The 26,269-nt window shown below is 58.4% G+C and overlaps 1 protein-coding gene across 4 annotated transcripts in view; it reads right to left on the bottom strand.

Annotated features, from left to right (window-relative positions):
- CACNA2D2 (calcium voltage-gated channel auxiliary subunit alpha2delta 2) overlaps positions 1 to 26,269 on the bottom strand; it is a 137,458-nt gene that overhangs the window by 27,298 nt on the left and 83,891 nt on the right. For all 4 annotated transcript variants that reach the window (XM_039837863.1, XM_039837866.1, XM_039837865.1 and 1 more), the window contains exon 4: positions 2,199 to 2,258. In XM_039837863.1, the coding sequence (XP_039693797.1) occupies positions 2,199 to 2,258 (60 nt within the window). The remainder of the gene's footprint in view (positions 1 to 2,198; positions 2,259 to 26,269) is intronic.

The following is a 26,269-nucleotide window of genomic DNA, read 5'->3' on the forward strand; positions in this document are numbered from 1 at the left end:
CCGACCCCTCCACCTACCATGTCTGCGATGACAGGCAGTGCCAACACCAGGCAGTCCTTCGCCAAATGGGGAAACTGAGGCCCAGAGAGGGGTGAGCCCTCGCTGGGTCGCACAGGGACTGTGACCCAGTGTGCGGGGAGCGGGTCCTCAAGTAGCACCTGTCTTACCAGCCCCTGGGTGCCCCTGAGACCTTGGCCCTCCTTCCTTGCAGGCCTTGGGAACCATCTGCTTTCCCCATGAGAGGGGTGCTCACTCTGGCCTGGGGTAAGCTGCTCCTGCCTTAGATAGTAGCTGAAAACTAGGGGCCAGGGACCTGGCAGGGTGACCCTTGGAGTCGGGAAGAGAATAGCAGTTTGGGGCTGAGGCAGCCTCTCTGTCTTCCTGTTTGGAGCCTGGACTGGGAGGCAGAGAAAGCCAGGCCGAGGGCGGGTCTTTTCATTGTTTCTCCTGATTCCTCCACTCACTCTCCTGTGCCCGCTCTGCACACCTGCCCTGGCGGGGAGGGGAGGAAGCAGGTACGGCAGGAACAAAGGAACGGCCTTAGTCCCCTGGCTTACTGCTCAGAGGAGGAGGGGCTGATGGGCTATCGCTGGGAAGGGAGATGGGCTTCCAGGAGGAACGGAGGAAATTCGGTCCCGAGATGAGGAGTGGGCCTGAGTGAGGTGCTCAGTGCGGCTGGAGCACGGGAAGCGGGGCGGGGAGGTGAGCTTGGCAAGGAGGCAGGGACAGCCAGATGCTGGGGTCTCGGGGGCAGGCTCAGGGCTGTTTGCAGTGGGGGTGTGGTCTGAGCGGCCAATGAGTCCAAGTAGCTGCCGCCATGTGTATTTGATCAAGGGAATGATTGTGGGGGCTCCCAGTGACGGGGGGGGCGGGGGGGTGCTGGAATGAGGAGGGAGAAAAGGGCAGTTCTGAGCCCCTGGAAGGTGGGGGGTGGTCCAGGAGTCACTAGCTCATTTATGTGCTCACTGTGAAAAATTCGTTCATTACCCCAAACCCACGTGAGCTCCTTGAGGGTAGCACCCAGCACCCACCAGGGCAGCCAGGGAAGAATGCCATGGTGTGGGCAAGGTGGGGTGGGTCTCAGGGTGTCTGGCGGGATGGGGACCAGGGAGCAGGAGGAGGTTTAGGGAGCCTGGATCATAGGCATGAACACCCTGGCGCCTGACAGCCTGGCTGTGAATCTCTGCTACCAACATGTAACCTCGGGTAGGTCTAACCACTCTGTGCAGGATAATGATCCCACCTGCTTCCCAGATGGGCCAGGTCCAGCGCTGGAGTGAGCCAAGGGCCTGCCCCACTCCCACCCTCCTTATGGGTACCAGGGGGCAGCTCTTGGTGCCTCTCTCGGTGTTTAGCATAGAGACCACTAGGAGGCGTGGCCCAGATGCCCGAACAGCTATGGAGGACATAGAAAGCCCTGCCAGCTGTTTTGGTCCCCAAGGGTTCCCATCCTCGGCATTGGAGGTTCCCTGAGTCTGGGAGGAGCCCTGCCTCAGTCTCCTGGCTTACTGCGACCCCCTGAGATGCTGGCCTGACAGAGGGCTGCTGGTGTATCTGGCCCAGATCAAACACAGCTGCCTGAACTTGTGAGGGCCACCTAGGTGTGAGGCTGGGGGTCAGTGAGGCTCTCCTTCCCTCCCCCACATTCTGGGCCCTTCTGCCCTCAAGAAGAGTACCACTACCAGCTTCTCGCACCCCCACACCCTCGGGGCCTGGGCTCTGACTGAGCACCACCGGTGGAAAGAAAGCCTGGTCCCCAATCCCAGCCTGAGGGCCTCCTGGAAGACAGGCCGCTGCTCAGGGAAGTCCTGGCAGCGGGTTAGGGACCCTTATCCCAGAGTCTCTTCCAGGTCAGTGTATTAAAGTCAGAATTGAGGGGCTTCTTTGCCCTGGGGGCTTGCTAAGGAGTCTGGCACCTTCTTAACCACCCACTTAGGGAGCATCACTTCAGAGCAAACTTCACAGGGGACTCCACAGCTCCTCTGGAATGGAATGACAGGTTCGTATCTGTACTCTGTGTCCCCGCACCAAGGAGAGCCTCAAACGTCTGTTGAATGCTGGGCAGAGCTCCCGGCTCCACCCCACAGAGCCCTTGGTGCCCCTCCAGTGGGTGTGGGCAGGCTCCCGCCTCGCTGCGTTCACAGCCACCCTTGCTAGGGGTGGGCAGGTCTTAGGGCTGGGGAGGGCACTGTTCGTACCTTGATGTTGTCCTGCCAGCGGTGAGCTTTCTGGAAGTTCTCTGCAGCATCGGCCAGTCTCTGAGGAACAGAGCACAGGAAGGTCAGAGGCTGAGGGAGGCCCGTGCTCAGCCCAAAGCCTTCTCCATCCCCAGCACCCCCAGGGACCAGGCTGGCTCAGGGACTTCCTCCCTGCACCCTGCCAGAATCCTAGACATTCTCCAGCTTGCTGTGGGGCCCTTCCCCCACCTACAGTTGGGTTCACACCGTAAAGGTGATGCCTGCACAAAATAACCCAAGTGGTATCTCCATGGGACTCCCTGTACTTCAGCCCAGCCACACTCCTGCCCACAGAATGGCAGGGGATCCCCAGAACAGAGCAGGCTCCAGGACCTGGAGTCAAGCCCCAATGCCATTCTCTACCTGCTACAAACCGGTGTCACCCCAGTACCAAGAAGAAGGCCCTTCCCAGCGAAGGGTAAACTGCCACAAGGGGCAGAGTGCCTCGGTGACGTGCCTGTGTTCCCAGCTCACTCAGGGCCCACCGCCCTCCTCTGCCCACCCAGGCCCACCACCGCCGATCCCATCCCGTCTTCCTGAGGCCCTTCCCTACAAGGCTCTCCAAGCCTTTTGTCCACATGAGCCCAGCCCTTCCTTTGGGGCTCGCTCCTGCGGCCTTCTCCATCCAGCCCCCCTTGAGAACAGCTGCATGTCCGCCATCTGCACACCTGGCACCACGCCATGCTGATGTGTGGGGACATGGCAGCACCGGCCTGGCCCTCTCACAGTCCAGAGCAGGAAACAGACACGGAACCGGGTAGAACAACCAGGACAGGAATAGCCGAGGTGCTTCTAGAAAGCTCAGTGCTGTGGGAACTTGGGATGTCAGGGAAGGCTTCCTGGAGGAGGGGCTGAGCTGCCTAGAGATTGTTATTGTGAACCTCCACGGACACTGTCCTTCCAGGAAGTCTTGGGGCTCCTGAAGAGGGCCCTCTGGGGCCTCCCACAGAACTGAATGCAGTGAAGTCCTGCTAATCATAATGATCACTGTCACTACAAACTAGTCACTTACTGCGTGCCAAACCCTCCCTCCGGCCAGCAACACACCGTGTGTACCTGCCACCGTTCCCAACGTGCCTGATGTCCCCTTAGATAAGGATACCGAGGCATGGAGATGGAGAGCAGCCTGCCCAAGGTCACAGAGTGAGTCTGGGCTGCACTGGGGCCCTGAGCCTAGCTCTCGGCACTGCGTTTGCCTTGCCCAGCCCATGACCAAGAACTGAGAGCGCATTCCACAGGGCCCACCATGCCTGGTGAGCGACACTGTGGCTCTTTCAGGAAAAGAGGCTCTGGTCTCCCGCTCCGGCCTCACTCCATTCCATGCGCGGAGCAGTAGCGTCCTGTCTCCTGGCCTCCAGCCCTGCCTCAGAAGGCCCTGGCTTCTTGGTGCTCAGGACACACACCCTTATCCATCAGTCCAGGCCTGCTGGGCCATGGGGGCCGTACAGGTGAGGTTCTAACAAAGCCTGGCATCTGCCCACCATGGGAAACGGGAGTCAGGACTCCGGAGACCAGCTTTTCCTCCCTCCCAGCGTGGAACAGTGTGGGGGGCATGGTGGGACTCCTTGCAGAGGTGCGGCCTCCTCTCTCTGGGGCAGGATGTCATGCCTGGTGGTTAGAGGACCTGTCCACAGCCACCCCCACTCCTGCTGGGCCTGGCTTCCCCTCCTCCTCAGGCCGAGAGAACTGGATGCTGGAAGGCCTATGAGGCTGGGGGTCCTGGGGGCAGGGCAGGGAAGTCCCTCTTGAAGTCAAACCCCTCGCTTCACAATACTGAGCCCCTCCTGGCCTCCACTGCCCTCTCCTGCTACCCCGCCTACCTTTTTTTGTCAGTTCCAGCCTCTGCCAACCTGTTACTGCTTGGGTGGCCCCACCCGCCTTATCCAGCCTTAGGGACCACAGGCCTCTCTACAACCAGATACCTCCATGTCCTGCCTCCAATCCTGGCCCTTCCTGGGGTGACCCTCAGGCCCACCAGAGCCCACACTTGGAATATGCCCATCCGCCTTGGAACCACTGCCCCCTACATCCGGCCCTTGGTGTCAAACCACCTACCGTTGTCCCCAGCACAGGCTCTGTCCCCCCTCAGGCTCCTGCGTCCTCTCTTGCCCTTTGTCATCTATTCTCCTCATGGCACCTAAAGCCTTAAAATATGGATCCGAGTGTGTGGCCTCTCCCTGACCCCAAGCCCTCAGCAGCTCCCTATGGCTCTGTGTCTGAAAGGCAAAGCTTTCCGGAGGCCCCGGAGGTTCACCTGTGCCCCACTCCCACCCCTCCCTTTATGGGGGGGCGGGGCTCCTTTCCACCTAAACCACAAACCCCCAGGGGCAGTGAGGCTCCTGAGTCACGAGCCTGCAGTACCCTTCCGCAGAGGACATTACCGTGTGACACATGTGGTTAACACTTGTCAGTACTGCTAACTGAGCATCTATTATGCAAGCTCAGCACCTGGCCTGGTTGAGAGAGGGAGAAGCCTTGGGAGCAGCCCCTGGGGCTGCACCTCATACGGGGAGCCTTAGCCAATACTGCACGCGCCCCCTTCCTTATCCCCTCAGGGCTGGGCTCTGACCCTGGGATTCACAGGCCCCAGGAACACGGGGGCTGCCGCCCCTCCAGCTCCCTGGCCTAGCAGCCAAGGGGAGGGAGCCCCAGGGAGCGAGGGCCCCAACCCCCAGCCTCCTTGAACTCATGGAGTCTGCAGGCTCCAAGGCCCGGGTCAGCCCGCTGACTCGTGAATAACGGAGTTGCAATAGCCACAGTGAAAGGATTACTTTTAATCCTCAGTAACGATCAAGCCATTATTATTTTTTCGGTGTTACAGATCAATCAGTCCATCCCCGGGCGCTGGACGTGTGCAAACTGCTAAACACAGGCCTGGTGGTGCGGGAGGGAGGGCCGGGCAGCTGAGTGGCGGTGGAGTGGGCAGGCTGTGGCTGCCTGGGTCCTGTCAGGCTTGAGGACAGAGTGAGGGAGGACTGGGACCACCCACCGGCACACCTGAGGGACCTCAGGCGGGGATCAGAGGCTGGACCCTGGCCTTGGACTGGGTTCCAATCCTGGCTGCCCTGAGCAAGCGGCTTCCCCCGCCCTCAGTTTCCTGCTCATAAATTAGAGATGGTAACTGTACCCATCTTGGCAGCCCCCTTGCTCCAGCTTCCAGAAGCCACTCACAGGGGGCGGTCCCCCGGGGTTTCTGTGGCTGGCTCTAAGCATGCAGGTCTCCTGCCCACCTCTGGGCCTTCCCGTTACCCACTTTTTCTGCCTGGGATGTGCTCCCTGCCATCTCAGTCAGCCCTACCAGACTCTGTCACCTCCCCTGGAAGCCTTCCTTTGCCCCTGCCAGTCCCCTCCCCGCTGGCAACGCTCAGAGCCTTGGGCTCCTGTCTGCACAGAGCCCACAGCAGTCAGGCCCGTCTGGGGCTGGCTCGCAGCCCCACCCCCACCCTGCCCCTAGGTTCGTCTTCCTCAAGCTTTTCTCCCATCTCTTAGAGGTCCTCCTGATGGCCCAGGGGTGGGCAGGATGGGGAAGGAAACTGAGGCTCAGAGGTGAAGGGACAACCCACCAAGAACCCCGGCAGGGCAGGGGCAGAGGTGGGGCCACGGCTTGGTCCTGTCTCCAGGCCTCGCCTGTCTGGGGGGTACGCTCTGATCTCATCCCTGACCAGAGCGCCTGTTCCCCTGGGACCAGCTCCCTCTCGGAGCCACCTGCAGGCTCTGGCCCTCCTGCTACCAGGTCCTGCACGTTCTGTCCCCTCCTGCGCATTCTCGCCCAGACTCCTCCAGCCCGGCTCACGCCCTCAGCCTTGAGGTGTTCGCTTAGACCTCATTCTCCTCCTAACCACTCCTTGACCCCTGCCAAGCCCCCATCCGTCCCCACCACGGCACCCAGAGAACCCTATAGTAACCTGGCCCCTGACACGTAGTAGGTGCACAACGACCATCTGCTAAATCAAGGTCAGAGTGGCTCTGAACCTGGGTAGAGGCCGTGAGCTGTGTGGCCCCAGGTGTATGATTTAACTTCTCTGAGCCTCTTTTCCGCATCACATCCTGGAGAGTCAGGGCTGCTACGAAAGTAATGTGGCTATGAAGTCGCTGATGGTGGCTTGCCTGACCTGCGATGTCCCCATCAGGGCCCAGGTGTTGGCGGGAACTGTGGCGGGACTGCTGAGCGGGGCTGCTCACGGCCAACTCCATCACAGTAACAGCGGGCATTTCAGAGGCAATTATCAGAGTTTCACTTAACAATCAATTTCCCTCAGCTCCCGAAACTGTTCTTACAGGAAAAGGCAAGGAAGAGGAGGACTGGCGGTGTGCTGGGCTGGGGACAGAGCCCCCCTAGGGAGGAGCCTCCACCTTACCTTCCAATTTCACAGTTAAATGTCTTTCAATTACCCTGGAGCCGACAGATGAACTGAGATAAGGGACCTGGGCTGTGGTGGGGTACCCCTCGGAGGCAACTCAGAGAGGAGAGGGCACCACTGCATGCTGGGAGGGGCGGGGCTTGAGTGTGGGGGTGCTGGAGCCCTCAAGCCAAGCTTCTTCATCCTTTTTGAGGGCCTGCTCCTCCTCGCAAGGCTGGGTGCTCCCACTTCTCCTGGGCCTCTTCCCCTCACCCCCCTCACCGGGGAGCCCCTCCTCTCAGTGCTGGCCCAGTCCAAAAGGGTCTGGAAGCAGCTGCCCATCAAATAGGATTTGTTCTGTGCAGCCCAGAGGGAAGACTGTTCGAGTTTTTTGGTCTTAATTAGTCATAGCTACTCCCTCTTCCAAGAGGATGAGAGGTTTTGGATAAAAGGCCCTGAACTTGTGGGGCATAGGATATTGAGATCTGGGCCACCGGAGGCTGAGCCCAGTGGAAGCTGTGATAGCGGGGCTCTGAGTCGGAGGCAGCAAAGTCCCGGCACTCAACCCCAAGAACACTGCCAGAGGGTGGCGAGAAAGGTAACGATGGCAGGATGATACTAGATACTGCCCCTGGCACCTACCTTGGGCCAAGTCCTCACGGACTGGCACATTAATCCAACCACACGTAGGAAGACTGTGCCTCTTCCTCACCCTCCCCGCCCGCCCCTAGCCAGACCCCTCAGAGGTGGATCTTCTCTTTACAGACGAGGGGACTGAGGTTCAGAGCATTACTGTCACTGCCCCAGGTCCCTTGTGAGGAAGTGGTGGAGAGGACATCAAACTCAGGTCAACCAGTGAACATCCCAAGTCAGGGCCAGGTCTGGCCAGGTGGAGGAGTCTGGCTGCTTGGGCTCAGGTGACCCTCACCTGCCCCCCAGAGTGGCTCCTCTCCCCTTCCCCCAGGAGAGGGGATCAGTGACCCAGATGCTGCTCTGAACACACCCCCCAACCTTATTGTCCCTGGGCCCAGACCCCGGGAGGGGGCTAAGCACCAGGGCGCCCAGCAGTCCCTGCCCCACTCAGCAGTGGCGCCCTTGCTGCCCTGTTTTCCCTGCCCGCCTTCGGGCCCTGTATTAGCTCTGTATGGTGCACTGATAGATACTAAATACAGATTTCCAATTTTCAGAGCTGTTATGGTCTAATGAGTAAATAATATACATATTTAAAACTGTCTAAAAACATATCTGCATAATTAAAATATCTGCATAATAATGAAGCAAGGTGCAGCTCAGTAAGGAGGGAGCTGGAACCCCAGGGCTGACAGTAGGAGCGGCCACGCAGGCAGGGCGGGGGTCCTGGCCCTGTGGTCTCTCCTTCCTGCTACCGTGGCCTGAGTGGGCATTTGTCTATCGCTTGCTCCAAGGAGGTACGTCTGCAATCAGGGACCAGGAGAACCCTAACTTGGCCTCATCCTTGCACGACTTATGGCCTGGGGGAGGTGCATGGGGACAGTCCTGCCGCAAGGGCTGCCTTGATAACCCTTTGACTGCCACCATCCATGGCACATAATGTGCTCAGAGCTTTACGGGGCAACCTCACGCCCCATGACCTTCTGAGGGCAGGTCCTGTCCTGATGCCCCATTTTGCCAGGTTCCGACGGGTGAGGAGCAGTACACCAGCATGGACGGGCAGCGCGGGCTGACCAGGACCCGTGTCCTAGGATGCACGGCAGGTGATGGAGATGCCGGTGGCGCTGCCTTCCTGTCCAGCGCACTGCTGACACCGGCGTGTCCTGGGCAGGACTGGCACCCGGCCTTACCCTCTTGTCCTCTCCGCCCCTGCCCTTCCAAGTCCCTTCTTCCGCCCCTTTCTACTTCCATCGACATTTGACATACTTGGCTCCTGTCCCAGGACACACGAGACCCACCTTTTCTGAACTAACTGTGCTTCTAGCTTCAAGATAAAACCACCACAAGAACAATGAAAAACAAATAAACAAACACCCAGACCCCAGACTGAAATTTCCGCAGCCAAACCCGCAGGGGAATAAGGAGCGCTCCCGGCGTGTGGGGTGCCGGGGGAAGCGGCCACGTGGAGCCTGCAGTGCTGATGGCCGCGACAGGCTCCCTGACCTTTTTCCTCGCCAGTCGCAGGCGTCCTCCACGAGTTGATAAAAAAAAATTAGAATGGATTTTTTTTCTTTTTGATAAAAAGGTCAGAATATATGTAACAGGAAAAACTCATTCGCGGTGTGGTTCCCCCCGGGAGGGGGCACCGCCTCTTCCCGCCAGGCCCGGGCTTGCCGGCTCCGTGGGCACCTCGGGCTTGGCTATCGATTCCCAAGCCCCTCGGTCCCGCCTGCCAGGGGAAAATATCAAGATGTGAAGGGTAGTTCGTGGTGAAGATGGACACGGGGTTGAGGAACCTGACGTCCCGGACGCTTGAATTTCAGACCGGATAAGATTTCCAGAATATCCGGTTGCTAGATTGTATTTTGCCAAGGGAGGACATTTGAAAAACCTGTGATTGGTAGGTTACCCCAAAGTGGACATTTTAACATCAGGAATAAGAAGGCTATGGGCTCTGAGTCCTCCTTCCCAGGAAGAAAAGGAGGTGAAATGGCACTCAGCGAAGCTGGTGGAATTTATGACGACATAAATTCCACTGGCTTCCCTGCTTTAACTTTCAGTGGGAAACTCGGTCACTGCAGAAAGGGTGGGTCTGGCGTGTCAATGGACAGGAGACAAATGTGTCCAGCGTGAACAGGGCAAGGGGTGAGGAAAGGCCTCTGTGGCTGGGCAGAGCACTCACGGGGGCCAGCGTGACTTCTCAGAGCAGTTGTCAGGAATCGTGGAAGAAGCCTGCCCTCGGGAGTTTTTGCCTCTGGCATCGGGGCCGCTTCAGGGCAGGAGGTCCGTGGCCCTGGGCAGCCTCAAGCTGAGGGCAGCCAGACAGCCCCAGCTCTTGGCACCCTGCCCTGCCTGGCTGCTGCTGCTGCTCCTGGGTCCCCTACCGGCCCCCGTGAGAGAGTTCCCATGAGAAATAAGCCAGTAAATCAACACACAGAGCCAGGCCGGTGTTTGGGCTGTGGCCCCTGAGCCCAGCCATAGGGAGACACCTTATCCTCGAAGAGCCTTGGCCAAGGGCTGGGTCAGGGAGACTCCAAGGCTGCAGGTGCTCCTGCCAAGGTACTGCCCTGCCTAGCACAATCTCTCAGGGGGTCAACATGGCTGAGGACCCACCGACCTAGCTGGCACTCCCTCAGCCCCGGCATGGAACCTGCCCATCTCCGTGGGTGAATCCGTCCCTGGTGAACCAGGTAAATTTCTCATAAATTTGCCAGTTTGTCCATTTTCTTCTCTCTGAATGATGACTCAGTGTAACTCATTAATGTTTCTTTCATCCTTTAAAAAAACATGCAGAGCATCAGGTGAGGGTATCAGGCCCAGGGCTGTTGGTTACTCACATCATTTATCTAGAGGGATGTACCATGGAACGAGTCGCTGCCTCCATTCCCCTCATCGGGCCACGTTCTAGAGATGCGTATGTGGGTGTGGGTACGTGTGCTTGTGTGTGTCAATGCTTCCGCCACAGAGGCTGGGAGGCCCGAGCTCCTACGGCGTGGCGACTGGCCCAGCACAGTTTGGGAAGCACTGCCTTCACCTTTCTGGACCTCAGTTTCTCACCTGTATAATGGGGACCAGAGCCCCGCCTGTGCCCTCCCATGGTTGTGGGGATGTGGACGGGGAATAAGGTGCGGGCAGAGAGCAGGATATGGACCTACTCTGGAAACGAGACACAGCCCCAGGTCCTGGGTTGCGCCTTTACTCGGCCTCACCCCAGGGACCTTCTGACCTTGGTTTGACTTGGACCCATTTAAGCTCATGCCAACGTGCTATCTCTCTCCTTTGTCCACTGCCCCCTAGTACCCTGGCCTGGCCTCTAGCCCGTCCTGCTCCAGGAAGGCACCAAGGGCCCATCTGAGAGTCCGACTCAACTTACCCTACCTAAGCTGGGCCATCAATTCCTCAAAGTCACCCCTGAGAAGCTACTCCCCTCCAAAGTCCCCTACTCCAATGGCCTCCTTCTCCCTTCCTGACCGGAACTCTCCAGAGCCTCCCAGCCCCCAAACCCAACTTCGGACTCCCACCCAACATTCGGGCTTCCCACATAGGCCCCTGTGCCACTGTCCAGGGCTTTTTGGGTGCCCTGGACACTCCTTCCTTTCCTGTTGCCTTTACAGGGCCCTGTGTGGCTTGTCCCTGCTCACCTTGTTGCTCTCCCACCATGCTGAACTTGAACTCTGCCCTCTTGCCAAGCTTAGGTTCCTTGCTCTTGTTTGTGCTGTGCCCTAAGCCTGACCACCCTTCCCTTCGCTCTGCTGGCCTTCTCTTCCTCATCCTTTAGGAGTCAGTGCTCACCCACCTCCTCCACGTGTCCCTGCCAGGCCGCGTCTCCTCTGTGATGTCTCCATCACTGCTGCGTCTCGCTCCTTCCCAGATGTGGTCTCTTGAGGATGGGGACCTGATTCATGGATCTGGGCAGCCCCACAGGCTTCCACCATGGTCAGTTGGGCAGGGGGTGCCCTTAGGGACCTGCTGGCTTGGAGGCCCTGGGTTTCTTTGGGATGGAGGTGGCAGAGACCAGGCCAGAAGCAGCATTTATAACAGAGCACAGGGATCCAAGATAGTGCAGAGGTAAAGGTGTGGGCAGGGCACAGCTGAATCTAAGTATGGGCTTCTCAGGGCGCCCCCTGCCGAGGGTCCAAGGGGTTACCTCAGGGGTCTGAACTGGAGACATCTGCTTTCTGGGACCCTAGCACTACTCTGGGCCTCATGAAAATGTCATCTGACAGTCCTGCCCAGCTGCTGCTAAGTCAGTGATGAAGTGGTCTGGAAGCAAAAGCCACGGAGTCCTGCTGGAGTGAGAGCCTGGGCGTGGCCCCTCATCCGGCCAGGATGGCCAGGAGTTGGGTCCCTGGGGAGCTGGCACACCCTGTCCTGGCCCCAGCCCAGTGTATTCTCCTGACGTGCTCCAACACCCTTCTCCAAGAAGCCTCAGATGCCTCTATGGCCACCATGGCTCAGGGGAAGGACAGGGATAGGGTGGCAGTTCCAGTGGGAAGGAGGTGAGGTGCCTTTCCTCTTTCCTGTCTGTGAATGTTTACTAAGCATCTACTGTGTGCCTGGCCTGCACTCGGCACGAGCAGGCCGATGAACTGTACAGACACAGCCCTGCTCTCACGTGATGTGCCGCTGCTAAATTCCTTATATCCCATCTGTCCTCTCACTGCAACTCAGTCCTGCTGCCCTGAGCACAGAACCTGGTGGAGGCCTCTGCAGTAAGAGCCGTCTGGGGTAGCAGGCCTCTCTGCTGCAGAATCTATTTCCACTGTTTCCACCTGAAGGCTGAGCCTGGGGACCCCCACAAACTAGAAGAGCAGAGCCTAAGCCGCTGCCTGCGAGGACGGCAGAGCCCAAGCCCAGCCGCCATGCTCCCTTCCCACGATGTTATTTTTATACTTTTTCCTAAAACACAGCCTGAGCGGGTCCTTCTCGACTCTATTAACATTAGGAATCTAATCAGTAATCAGGCAGCTCATAATTTTCTGATTAGCTCTGATTAGGCCCAACCTCAAGGGGAGAGGGAGTGGGACAGTGAGGAGGAAGGTGGAGCCGGAGGGGTGCTGGGACATGCCTGACGGGGCGGTGGCCTGGCTGGGGTGGAGGCGGAGGGGAGCCCCTGGCTTCACTGTCATCTGTCCGGGGGAGGGTGTGGGGTGGAGTCTTGGGTTGCACTGGGTCAGAGGGAGCACAGGGGTCAGGGAGCAGGGGCAGCAGGGAAGGGGCCTGGGCCCACCCACGGCAAGTTGAGCTGACTTTCAGCACCATGGACAGAAGTGGGAGGGATAAGCAGATGGCCTACACAGCTGAGTTTGGGCATCCACCTGGGTCTTGCACTGCCTAGGCCTCTCTGGGCCCCACCCCAGGAACGATTTCACATGTAGCCTTGAGTGATGATGACAGTGACAGCATAGGCTTGCTCAGAGGGTGCAATGTGTGACCTTGACACGGAGAACTGGCCCCGGTCACTCTTACTAAGAATACCATAGGCAGGGCCTGGCTTGATGGCTATCACATTCAATGTGGAAACAATGAGGCTGATGCCCCACTGCATGGTTGGGGAGTCTAGGTCTGGAGGGACCACTCAGGTGACATACCAGTTAGGGGAAGAGCCTGGACCTGTACTGAGGCATCCCAGGCCAGGGCCAGGCCTCCCTTCTGCCTGAGGCCTGTTTGTCACCTTAGCAACACATGCTCAGATGGAACCATGGTGCTGGCTGACCAGACCCCCTAGGTCTTTCACACATGGACGCTGACCATGGCCTGTCTGCATAGCTCTGGCTGATCATGAAGCTCCCCCACCCATCCACTGGCCTTCCCCACAGGCTCGGACTCCTTGGGGCTACATCTGGGAGCCCAGGTCAGGTAAGGGTTGGAGTGGCCCTGCCCTTGTCCCTGGTCTGGATCATAGGTCATCACCCCTTGTTGAAAGCAACCATCCAGGTGACCTCTGATGAAGTGCACAGGCTCGTTGCAAGAGACGTGCACAGCTAATGCCATGCAAATTGGCACGGAGGCAATCAGCCTGACTCTAAAAGCTGCCCCACCGGCCGCAGGCTGGCTCATTGTCTTTTCTGTCAATTTGCATCTCATTACCCAGAAGGCTGTGCTCACCGGAGGTTAAAAGAAAAAGAATCAAGCAAGCCCCACTGTGTTCTGCCTCCAGCTGGGGCATAGCCCACGTGTGGGGCAGGGCTGCTTGGTGGACTGCCCCACGAGGTACCCTCCACAGAGAGCTCTGCCAGCCCTGTCACCACCATTGCCACCATCACCGTCACCTCCGCCATCATCACTGATGCCCCCTTAACCACCGTCAACATTCCCATGGCCACCACCACCATCACTCCCATCGCCACCGCCACCATCACCCCCAGTGTCACTCTCATTATCATCACTGCCAGCGCCACCACCCCTACTTTTGTCCTCATCATCACAATCACCAGCACCATTATGTCACCTCTACTGTCACCATTCACTGTCACCATCGCCTCCACCCCCGCCGCCCCCTTCACTACTATACCTATCACCCCGCTGTGGCACCTCATGTCTCTTCATCATCGCTACTATCACTGCCGGCCCCATCGCCTCGGCAGCCCCGAGGAAAGTCCGATGAACGGGCAGAGACCGCTCAGTCCTTGCCTTTCTCTGCCCATCACCCTTCGGCATCATCAGCAGGCTGGGGAATCTATAAACAAATGATCTAGTGATCAGAGACCTCATATATCAACCAACCACCCAAATTTGTCATGGACACTGGTACTTGCAACTGGGTGTCTCAGGAAGGAAGCTCTCAAGGCCAGCAGGTGGGGTGAGGGTGCTCACCCACTCTGGCGGAGCCTCTGGAAGAGTGGGGCTTAGTTTACTACCCTGATCAGCGGCCACAGCACCCCATGGGGCAGAGCCAAAAGCTGCATGTGTGACATGGGTGACTAATGCTCATCCTTCTGTGAACCTTGATATCTCTTCATCTCTAAAATGAGGCTTCGAACATTCCTGCCCTCAGGAGGCTGAGTGGGGATGAAGGCAGACAGTGGGAGGAGAATGTTGAGCATCCAAGACCCATTTGATCACATAAAACCTTGGGGAGAGGAGTGTGGTTAGATCAAGCTGGACGGCTTCTGGGAAAAGGAAAAAGCAGACTCAACTTGAAGGACAAGGCCAGGCGGAGAGGGGAGGGGATTCCGAGTGGGAGTGTCGGCAGGGCAGGGCATGAGCAGGCTTCTCTGCGGGGAGCGGGCAGCTGAGGCCCGCCTTCGCTCCTCCTGAGCCTCCCTGATCCAAGGGGGTTTGTGCTCGCAGGGTGGCCGTCAGGGTGTGCACCTTGCTTCACACACTGGTTCCCTTTAAGCCCCATGAAATACCCAATTGTTTTTCCTATTTCACCAACGAGGACGCCAAGGTCCAGAGACGACACTGGACCAAGAGGAATCAGAGGCTCCCCCACAGAAGTCGCCCGGAAGAGTGGGAACCGGAGGCAGATCTTTCCACTCGGCCGTCACTCTGCTGGGTGTGGATGCCTGAGACTCCACCCCATTGATGCCCACCAGCGCCTGAGACACACAGCCAGGCACTGGCTGGCCCGGGGGTGATGCTGAGGGCCTGGGCAGAGATGAAAGGCAGACAAAGGCCTGAGGTGGAGGGTGGGGTGGGCACAGCCTAACTGCCAGGTGGAAACGCCCAGGGTAAAAGCTGCTCTGAATACTGGCTGCATCCCGCTGCTGCAATCAGCCTCGACACTTGGTTATTATGAGGAGTAAAGGCGGCCGGCGGGACAGCTGGAGCCTTGGTGACAACGTTTAAGGCGTTTGTCAGAGCTGTGGGACACGGGCTGCCAGGTGCTAATGGCTTCTGCTTGCTGCTGCCAAGTGAGAGGAGGGCGGGCAGGCGGAGGCGGCCTTGCTCCTGCCTGGGCCCCGTGCCCACCCCATGCTTCGCGGCTGCTCCACGACAGGTAGGGCCCACCTGGGGGTTCCAGGTGCCTAGCAACGGCCACAGAGCCACAGCACCAGCTGGGGAGGGTGGGGCAGCAGCCCTGCGGCACGTGCCTACCTATGTGGGGCACCTCTATCATCTCCACGTCCATCCAGGCTGCACCCCTTTACCTGGGATGAGGGTCTGGGAGTCTGCTCTCTACCATGCCATCTCCCAGGAAGTGGACCCCTGAACCATAGCATGCTAAGGCCACCACAGGTCCTGGGGTTGGACTTTATGTGGAGCTACTGGTCCACGTTTCAGAAGAAGGAGGCTCAGAAGGGTGTACCCCAAGGCCACAAAACTGGCAGAAGGAGGAACCAGGCCCACTCCTAAGACCGTTCGGCTGCTGAGCCCTGGTCTGCAGCTCTGCGGCTTGTGTTGGCCACATCTGTGTGACCGGCAATCCCAGAACTGTTGGCAACTCCTGCCTGGCAAAGGACAGCTGGGGATCTGAGGCCTGGGGCATAGGGACGCACTCAGAACTGGAGCCCAGGTGCCAGCTCCCAGACCCGGCTCCTAGTAAAGACAGGAGAGGCTGAGGGGCACCATCGTGAGTGTCTCATCTGTAGTCAGAACACAAAGCACTGGGTCTCTCTTTTCCCTTGGGCTACCAAGAGGATCGGGGTCAACCTGGAGGCTCAACTCAACCAAGTACCTGGTCTTGAGGCTGTTTACCTTGGCTCTTTGTGTCACCCTTATTGTCACATTCTGTGCTCTACTACATGAAGAGCTGCTCAATACTGTGCTGAATGAATTGGAAAATAAACCAAATTAAACTATACTCCTCGCCCCGCCTCTTCCAGGAGGCAGCTAGCTAGACCTGTGGGAAGGAACACTGGACAGGGGTCAGAAGGCCTCCGTGCTCTGTGAGGTGCCGTGCCAGGTGCTGTCCCCAGCCTCAGTTCTGCCTTCCTGTACCCTTGTCTTCGCCTCCCCGCTGTCCCCACTTGCTCTGTGAGGCTAGAGTGACTGAGGGTGGGTGGCAGGGCCCTGCTCTGAGCCACCACCCAGCCAACGGGCAGGCCAGCATCTGGCAGGCACAGCCATCTCCCTGGAAAACGAGAGGCTTCTTATTGAGATAACGAATCGCTCCATTTAGATCCAAATTAACCTCCCCCAATTACCCCATTTTCTACCACATTTCACCAGATCGAAATCCCCTCCTGCCTGCACAGACATGTGCCCCGCTCCGCCTCACTCCCAAAGAACCTAGCTATGTCCGACAGCCCCGGAAGGACCAGCAGTCTCGTCCTCCCTCCAATGGCCACGTTTTTCTCTTTTTTTTAGGGGGGTGCAGTGGGGGTGGGTAGAATGGGAAGCTTGATGCAGCTGCTGCTCTGAGGAGTGGGAATTTTATTTTATTTTTTTTAGCTCATTCTTTGAAATAAGGATGCAATATGGGATCAATTTTTGATGACAGTGAAGTAAAAGGGGAAAATAGTAGCAATTTTCTCTTCTGAACATGCCCTGTTTAATGGAAGGATGTCGCGGTGGAGTTTTATCCAGAGGAGAGAGAGGGACACATGGTCAATCAGAGATGCCTGGCCGGATCTCAGCCTGGGGGCGGCTAGGCACCCCCTCCCAGCCCCCCATCGCCCCCCATTAGGATGGCCGCCAGAGCCTAGGATTCAGGGTGGGGAGAGACTGAGGCCACAGGACTCCATGTCATCGTCCGGGACCCAGCTGCTGTGAACTGAGATGCCACCTCCCCTGACCAAGCACAGGGTGGCCCCACCCGGCCTTGTGCTCTGCAGGTCTCAGCCTGCATCAGGATTCTGGAGCCAAGACCCCAGGGGATCAGCGTTAATTAGGGTTATAAAATCCCACCCAGCTGCTGCCGCCGCCTTTGTGTTAAACCCAGGGGACTGAGCTTCTGTTTAGCTTGGAGCTGGCGGAGGTGGAGGATGGTGATGGAGACAGAGTAGAGGACACCCGAGGGTGGAGAGAGTGAGGTGCCGCATCCGGAGCTGGCCGCATCTGGAGCTGGCCAGGACTGGGGGCAGTCAGGGCATCCGGCCGCCTGTCTCGGGGCTCAGGAAGGAGAGGTGGGATGAGAAGGGGGCATAGGTGGGGGCGGTTCTCAGTGGGGATGGTTCTCAGGGGAAAATGCAGGAGGAACTGTCCCCCCAGAGTCAGTCAGACCTGGCTGTGGGGAGTCAGGAGGCCTTCAGACCCCGTCTTGTAGGAATCTTGGTATCCTTGCTGCTGTCGGGGAGACTGACTGTGCTCCCCTGCTCCAAGTTGCCCCAGGTGAGGTTAAGGTCCCTGGGCTGGATGGCCTGGGAGGACAGGGATCTGGCTGCCACGGCCACATCTCCACAGGAAACCCATCCCCGCAGTCTATTCACCACAGTGCATTTGAAACTTGAGGCACCCGCACAGTGGCTGCGTGTACCCTGGACAGCCTTGGCCCGCCCTTTCTGAGGTCTGGTCCCCTCTGGCTATCTGTTTTCCAAGGCCTCCCTCACTGTGCAGTGCAGAGACTGGGGGCAAAAATGAATTAGATCCGTACCTCAAAGGCCCGAGCAGCTCAGCCACCGACATCTCATCAGACACATGCAGTCATGCCGGGCAGCTCTCGACTCCCAGACGCAGCACGTGGTCACTCCAACCCCCTCATGTGCCCACGCAGAGCCCGCAGTTACGAAGACACTCCACATGCCCAAGCAAGCACGCCCCTGGCCAGGCGCAGTCCTTACCATCGGCCTCACGCAGCGAAAACACCACCCTCCCTGGAGCCTTTTCCCACCCACCGTTTACAGACACATGATACACAAGCAATCTAAGACCCCAAGTGACCTTCCAGAGTCTTCTCTGCAAGGTCAAAGCAACGCTGGCAAGAACAGACTCAAATGCCTCCTCCAGGGTGCTTCACAAAGCAGAAACCCAAATGTCCCTAAAATGTCCCTGGTTCCCAGGAGGGGTGTGCAGAGGTGGCAGGCTGGGCCTATCCTCCCAGTGCCTGCCTTTCGACAGATGCCGCCCAAAGCCACGCCCGCCGCCAGCCTCCCCTCCTCGGTTGTGGCCGGGCCTCTGAAATAATTAGCAATTCTGTTCAACAAAATGCCAGCCCGATGGGATAATAAACTCCAACATCTGTCAGAAGAGTGAGCTCCTATGGAATTGCCAAGAGAAACATTTTTCTCCTCATTCAATTCACATTTAAATCGAAAACAACCCCTCCAAGTCAGCACCAGGCTGGCAGCGCTGGGCTCCGGGAGCCCACAAGCTGTTCCGGCCTGCAAAGAGGCTCGGCCGAGTGGCGATCACTCACTCAAATTAACAAATCATTTTATACAGAAATGAAGAGAATTTGTAAGTGACGGATGGCCCGAGAGCCAGAGAGGAGGAGGGAAAGCCGCCTTGCTGTTGTGCTGGTGGGAAGCCCTGTGTCCCCACCCCCACAGCAGAAGGGCCTCCTGGATGGCTCCCCATCTTCACACCCCCAGCGTGGCAGGCAGGCCAAGTGTCACAGTGCCATTGTGTGGTGGTAAACTGAAATGCCTGAGGTCCCTGCCTGCTTGAGAAAGACACAGGTCCACTCCGGGGGATCCCAGCTAAGGCTGGCTGCCCAAAACGCTACCCCTGGGCCTGCAATTCCACCTCTGGCCTGAAGGTGGTGCTGTGTAGAGAGGACTGAGCCTTGTGTGAGTCCAGGGCTGGATCTGGCTACCGACAATCCAGTCCAACTGCACTCTTGAAACAGGATTCCTGGAGACCCGAGTTCTGGGCCTACAGCCTCAGCTTCAGTGTCTATACAATGATGTAGACTTGGACTTCTAAGGGTCTTTTCAGCTATGAGGGCTTTTGAAGACCGGGTACCAAATACTCTGATGAATGAAAAAAAAAAATGCCGATAAATAAGGCCTAGTCCTGGCTGCAGTGCCTGCGTGCCCTCATTGAGGACTTCACTGTACTGTCTTGTAATTTCCCAGCAGACTATGCTCTCTGAGGCAGGGACAATGCTGTTTTATTTTTCCATCCTAGTGGCCCTGGTGCCAAGTTCTTGGTAACTATGTGGTGAATAAAGAAGTGAATAAATGAATATCTGGTTGCGCAGACACTCAAATGCACGAGACGGGGCTCGACAAATGTCTGATCACTCAGATACACTCTCACACTCCCACGCTTTTGCACACAACATCCCCTCTGCCTGGGACACCATTCTCCTGCCCTCTCTGCCTGGGCAATTGTTTCCTGCCTCTTAATGCCCAGCTTGGTTGTATTCTGCACTGGGCCTCTTCTCGCTTAGCCTCTCACAGCCATGCTTACTGTGGGGCAGGCACCAAGCTGGTTTACAAGGCTGGCCACCCTGGGCCAGGTTCTCTCGATTCCTCCGGTGTCCCCACTTCAGGCCAGGGCTGGGTCTGTGGGGGCTGAGGGCGTGGCCTCTTACCGACAGCTTCCCAGCTGGGAATGTCAGGAGCTGCTGAAACAAACCCAGAAATGTCCCTGGGGGGTAGAGGGGGTGTGGAGGGGCACAGAGAGGGGAGACAGGGTCAGTGGGATAGGGTAGGAGAGAGAGTCTAGGAGGGCAAGGGGAGATGAGATGGAGCCAGGAGTGTTGGGGCTGGCGACAGAGGCCACTGAGTCCTTTACTTCTGCTGTAGACCACCTTCGTGCGGGAGGCCCAAGGACAAGTTTCTGCTATCCAGACTCTTAGAATGGTGAGCTGGAGGCTCCACTGTTGGGAGGTGCTTGATCTGCCTGCTGACTCAGTGTCCCCACTGCGGGCCTCAGGGAGTCCTGCTGAGGGGACAGCGGAGAGGAATGGGGCACTCTGAAAACCCCAGTCCTCTGTCCTGGACCCCACGGGCTCTGCAGAGGAGTTGGGGGGATACCGCCACACAAGCCGTGGGGCCACGTCAGACTTAGATGGGCTCTTGGGAAGACTTGGGTCTCAGGGGGAGCTGTTGATCCGCGGTGGGCAAGTCCCCGTTCTTTCTGCACCTCAATTCCCAGTCTGGAAGATAGACATATTCCTCCTGACCTGCCCCCTTGTGGGCGCAGTGGCGCGGACAGCGGGGAGAGGGCTGAGACAGCTGCGATGGGGCTGCACCAGGAACGAGCGTGCGCGTGCACGTCCGTCTGGTGCACAGATTTACACACGCGGGCATGCACGGGCCGAGGTGCACACGTATGCACGCACGACCTGCATGTGTGCGTGCACATCGATCTGGAGGCGCTCACGTGGGGGCGTGGGCCCTGGGCGTGCCCGTGTGGTTACGGACAGGGAGGCGGGACGTGCGCGCGTGCATGTCTGTGGGTCCCTGGTGCAGCGGAATCCTTGAGGCGGTGGAGCGCTCCCTCCCCTTCCTGCCCCCAGCTCTTCCGGCCCTTCTGGCACACCGCACACGTCTCACGTACCCACGCATGCGGGCTCCGCTGCCGGGGGCCCCGGCCTGAACCTTCGCCCTACACATGGCCATGCATACCCATCAAGCGCCACCCCGCCGTGCCTATGGGGCATGTCCCAAGACACGCCCCCATGAGCAGACACAACCCCACTTGATTTTCGGCCTTAGGTGGGCCCCCCCACCATTGCTGTGAACCCTAAGGTACCCTTGGAGTTCTCTTATGCTGACACCAACAGCTGCTGAGGGCGGCCTGGGGCTGGGCAACCCAGGAAGCTCCAGTGCTGTCTGCTGTGCCCAGCCTGCATCTCTTACCACCTGCTCGGAGGCACTGCTCATCGGGCCCTGGTGGGCACGGCAGGTGTGTGTGGAGCTTGGGGGAGGCTCCTGCCTACTCAGCCTCCCAGCAGGAACAGGGCCGAGCAGTGGGAGGGAAGACGCCACAGGAAGCTGTGTCCCAGGTGGGGAGACGGGGCTCAATCCTGAACCAGGAGGACGGGCATCTCCTTTCCCTCACTGCCTCCCCCTTGCTTGGGCTCCGGGTTAGCACTTGTGGGTACAGGTGTGAGGGCCGCTGACACCCCGCCTTGCCTCCTTGCTGTGTTTGCCCTCTGATACCCCTCTAACATCCCATGATGCATTACGCGTCTACCCTTTGCCTCCCATCTGGACCACAAGGTCCCAGAGGGCAGGACCAGGTCTGTTTCTGTCATGTGGAGTCCCCAGCAACCACACAGAGCCTGGAACATAGTAGGCACTCAGTATGTAACTGGAGAATGAAGAGATGGGTAGAGCCTGGCATGATGGGGTTCAGGGTGCACCGAGATGTGCTTCGGTGGGAGGAAGGGCCCTGCCCCCATCACTGTCCATACCAGCTTTGGAAATTAGTGGGCCCTGTAGAGCCAGCTCGGAGATGCTAGTGCTGTGGGCGCCCGGGCCATACTTTTGCTGGTATTTATTAGCCAGAATGGGCTGCACCACCCTGCTCTGTGGGGCATGCACAAGCCCCACCACTAGGATCACCCCCACCTGCCATTCCTGGTGCCACAGAGCTTCTGTAAGAGAGGTAGGCACTGCCTGGGCACAGGGCCAGGCCATGACATTGGCACACAGTTGGTGCTCAACATATGTCTGTAAAATGAATAACACTCACGCTTGACTCAAGAGGCAGCCAGGGCTTCCATCGCCTGGGGTCTAATGCCTGTGTCTGGCACTCAAGGTCTCCCACTGTCACTTCTACTTTCTGGGCCCTGCACTGTCCCCACCTCCAACCAGTCTCTGCCCAGAGCCCCTTCCTGCCTTTGCTTGCGCTGTGCCCCTATCTGGCCTGCCTGTCCCTCTTCCCCCAATTCCCCAAATCCTGCCATGGCCCCGCTTGTCTCTGTGGGGATGTCTTCCTGAGCGTTCCCAGGGCCAGTCAGGGTGGCCTCCCATATGCAGGGAGTGTCAGGAGGCGGCGAGTGGTGGGGTGCCCTTTTTCTAGCACCTAAGGGCCAATGCCCCCATCGCAGCCCCTGCTCTGGGTCATTTTGATGCTCCCATGAGGGCCAGCTGTGTCCCCTGCCCACTGCTGCAGCTGGAGTTGGGGAACAAGGCAGAGGAGTAAGGGGTGAGCCCTGGGGAGGGTGAGCTGCGTGGAGGTGTGGGCCCTCCTCCTCCCTCGGGCTCACGCTTGGTTGGAGGCTTGAACTCCTGAACCTCTGGGGGTTCGTAGGGGGCCTGGCTCCTGGGGGCTGGAGAGGTACAACCTGTGGTGGGAGCATCTCAGGATGGGACACAGAGATGTGCCTGGAGGCCCTGAGATGGAGCTTTCCAGCCTATAGATGAGTGGGGAAGGTGACAGGAACACAGGGAGATGGTGACTCCGTCCCTGTCTCCTGGGCCAGGGAGGGCTCATGGGCAAGGAAGTCTCAGCCAAAGTTCTCTAGTGGTAAAGCCAAATGGGCTCAGGCTTCAGCAAGGACCATGGTCTGACACAAGGAAGAACTAGACATTTGGTGGTCTCCAACTCTGAAATGGGAATCTGAGGATGCGGTGGCAGCTTCCTCTAGGGTCAGGGGTAGGTCACTGCCTGAGGGGGATGGGCTGGCTCCCCTCCAGTCCCACAATTAAAGAAGCTGTTCTGATTCCCTGACGTCAGGACCTGTGTCCCCAGAATCCTTGGGGCTCTGATGTAATGAGCCAGGACCTGACCTTGTGCCCCTGGGCTGAATTGAGAATTCAAAATAGGAGGCATGAGCTTGAGGCCTATGACACAAGCCTGGACTGTATCTTGCCTGATGAGCGTTCCTGAGGGACACTTACCCATCTGAGACCAATGGGCTCAGGGTGACCCCGAGGCTGCTGGAGCGAACAGCACTCTCACAGGAAGGCAGGGCCCCCTGCCACCAGTGAAAATGGGCCTGTGCCACGGCCTAAGTGAGTGGTCCTGTGGGACGTGGTGGGAGTGAGCACAGGGCCCTGGGGAGCTGGTGCCATTCCTGGCGCCATGACACCCAGGGTTGGAGCTTTCTGAAATGCCTCCCCACGGAGCCAGGAAGCCAGGGAGGATGACGTGGGGCAGGGGGCAGCCAGGCCCTGGTTCCTCTGCATCCCCCATGGAGATCCGGGAAGGGTGACCTCCACTCCTTGCCCACTGCCCATCCCCCCCTTCCTACCATGTCTCCTAAGAGGAAAATCACAGGGAAGCAAACCTTGGGGGGAGATAGGAGAATGTTTTTAATTAAAAGTTTAAGAGAATTCACAACCCGAGGGAGTTGAAGCAAGAGATGGCAGGGAGAGAGTGGGGACAGTGGGGGGTGTGTGTGAAGGAAAGTAGGGCGCGCTGGCTGAGGGCTCTGAGCCCCATCCTTCCAGCGAGCCGGGGTGCATGGCTGCAGCGCAGGTATGAGCCACTGAGGGCTATTAGATGAGGCCTCCGCAGCCTCCGGTTTTCCATCCGGGGAGTGGGGGTGGGGGTGGGGGCAGGGTGCTCACGGCTCCCGCTGCTGCTCCTTCTGCCTGGCCCCGCCTCCCGCTCCCTGGGAGAAGGATGAGGCCTGATGCCCCTGGCTGGAGCCGGCATGCTCGGTCAGGGCCAAGGCCTGGGCCACATGTGACCCACTAGGGGCTCCACATGTGTCCGGTCCATAGTCCCCTGTCCCAAGCAGTCCCTACCTTATGGCTGGACCAGACCCTGGTTGGGTGTGGTTGCTCGGGGCAGCCCACCCGCTGTGGAGCTGTCCAGCGGGTAGATGTGGCAGGTATGTGACAATGAAGGTCACTGGGGTTCCTATTAACTGAGTGTTTGCTGCACACCTGGCACCATCCAGCATCCTACCTGCTCACCCCTAGCCTGCCTACTAGACACATGTCCACCAGGGGCCATGCCACTTAGTAGCTCATTAGTATGAGCCCAGCTCGGAATGTACGGTGCATACAGGTGCCCCCCGGACAGGACTCGGTCAGACCTGTACTACCCCTTCCTCCTGACACCCTTAGGCCTTGCCCACTGACCGCCACTTGCTCAGGAGCCCCTGGGTCTGGGGTGCGTGTCGAGGGGGCCTTGTGCATGTGTCAGTGCATGGAGGAGTAGGGCCAGAGCTGACCCACGAGGTGGTCCCAGGCCTGGAAATCTTCCTCTACTCCACCCTCTCCTACCCTTTCCTGCGAAAAGAAAAAAACCGGGGGAAAATATGACAGATGCAATATTTTGCAAAATGAGCTAATTACATGGCAGTCACACAGGGAGATGAGATTAGCAGAAGAAAGTTTGATAAAGGGAGGCCTAGGTATGCACGCGGCTGGTGCGGAAAGGTCGGTGTCATCACCAAGAGACTGTGGGCCCTGGGGTGTGGGGGCAGTAGCCTTCTCACTCTGCTTGGTCACACGGCTTGGTCCTGCCTGGGCCACGTGGGAGTCTCAACCTTGGGGGAAGGAGCAGACGTGTGCATGTACACGAGGACACACAGGCTCACACTGAGACACCCTCCACAGGATAAAGGCACACATGTGCCCAGGAGAGAGAATGCCCACACTCTCGTGTGCTCCTCCCCTCCACCCCTCCCCTGTGAGCTGTGTCTTGAGGTTGGGGCTCGAGCTTGTGGTGGGGTTCCCACACATGAATATAGGAGTCAGAGGAAAGTGGAGCTGTGGCCATGTCATTAGCTGGGCTGTCACCACTGTCCACTGGCTGAACACAGATAGATCTATTTTCCCTGTTTAAATGACCTTTACTTCGTCTGCTGGCCCTGGGGACAGGCCCCTCCCATCTGATGGGGTGTGGGGGCACATGGGCTCAGGGCACTCCTCCCACTCCATGGTGCTCTACCCCCAAACTCCTTGGCTCGCACAGGTGCACAGGAAGATGCTCTGGGACCCCAAAGCCCAGCAATCGAAACACCAGCCCCCAGCAGGTCCTGAGGCCCCCAGTGCCCAGAGTCAAGGTCCATGATACAAGCTCAGAAAAGCTTTGAGCCTCTCAGAACCCTAGGAAGGCAGGTGTAACCAATGCGAAACTTGCACAGGGACACTGGGATGAGTGGGTCCCAGCTCCTACTGCTGCACCACAGGCTCACAGGGGTTCTCTCTGGGGGAGGGGCCAGCAAGTAGTTGAGGAGGGAAGGTAGGAGGCAGGCAGGAGGCACTGCCCACTTGCTGAGAGTCTGTTGGTTCCTTGGGGATCAGCCTTCTCACGCCACAGCCTGCTAAGACCCCATGTTCCCATAAGCGCCGCCTTCCCCTACCCCTTCCTGTCCAGTACCAGTTGTCCCGACTCTCCCTCCCTTAGCCTGCTATAGCTAACCCAGCTGCTGCCTCACCTGGTGCTGAGTCACTCTCCCCTGACCCCGCCCTGGTGCCGACCTCCTCCCGACCCATGGGGGCTCCACTTTGATCACCCCACTTCCAGATCACCCAATCTGGAACTCGGAGGGTCCAGCCCTGCTCTCCTCCCCCCTCTACTCTTGCAGCCACACTGGACTCTGCCTGATTCTCGTCCCTAACCTCCAGTGCCTGCTTCATGCCGTTCCCTTTCTCAGAATGCTCTTCCCTGTCCTCTGAGAGGCACTCCCCTTCCCGCCGGCCTCGGCCCCAGTGCTACTTCTGTGTTTCCAGGATACTGGGATGCTTTCCCATGAAATCCCAAAGTGAGGTCAAGTGACGGGGGCCTTCCCTGTATCCCAAACCCTCTCGCATAACTGATAATTACACAACACATGCGCGTCTATGAGTGGATCAAGTTCTAGCTCAGGTGATCCTCTTGGTGATCCTGCCAGGTGAACCCTTCTTGCCCCATTTTATTGATAGGGAAACTGAGACCCAGAGAAAGGAAATCACCAGCAGAAGCCACGCAGCCGACACACTGGTGCTGGAGCTGAGACAGCGCCCGGCCTTCCTGCCTCCCGATCCAGTTGCCAAGTCCATGCCCGGAGGCCTCGGTCTCTTGGGTGAGTCACCCATTCCTGGAAAACCTACTGATGAAATGCGTAGGGGTCTCATTTCGGATGTAAATAGGATTGAGAGGCTCGGCTCTGCCATGTGGCCAACTGCCCCGGTCCCCAAGTGGTGATAACCTTGGCTGAAGGACAGGGACCTAGATTCTCTCCAGGCTCAGGGCAGATAGCTCCCCGTCTCTAGGCCTCTGTTCCCCTGTGTCTCAGGCAGCCACTCCTCAGTAGCAGCCCAAAGCTGCCCATCGGTGCCCTCTCCAGGCCGTGGCTCCCTCACCTCCCCCCTCTCCCCCGGCTCATGCCTGCACAGC

Source organism: Pteropus medius, unplaced genomic scaffold, assembly GCF_902729225.1.
Source record: "Pteropus medius unplaced genomic scaffold, Ma_sr-lr_union100, whole genome shotgun sequence".
Taxonomy (NCBI): Eukaryota; Metazoa; Chordata; class Mammalia; order Chiroptera; family Pteropodidae; genus Pteropus; species Pteropus medius.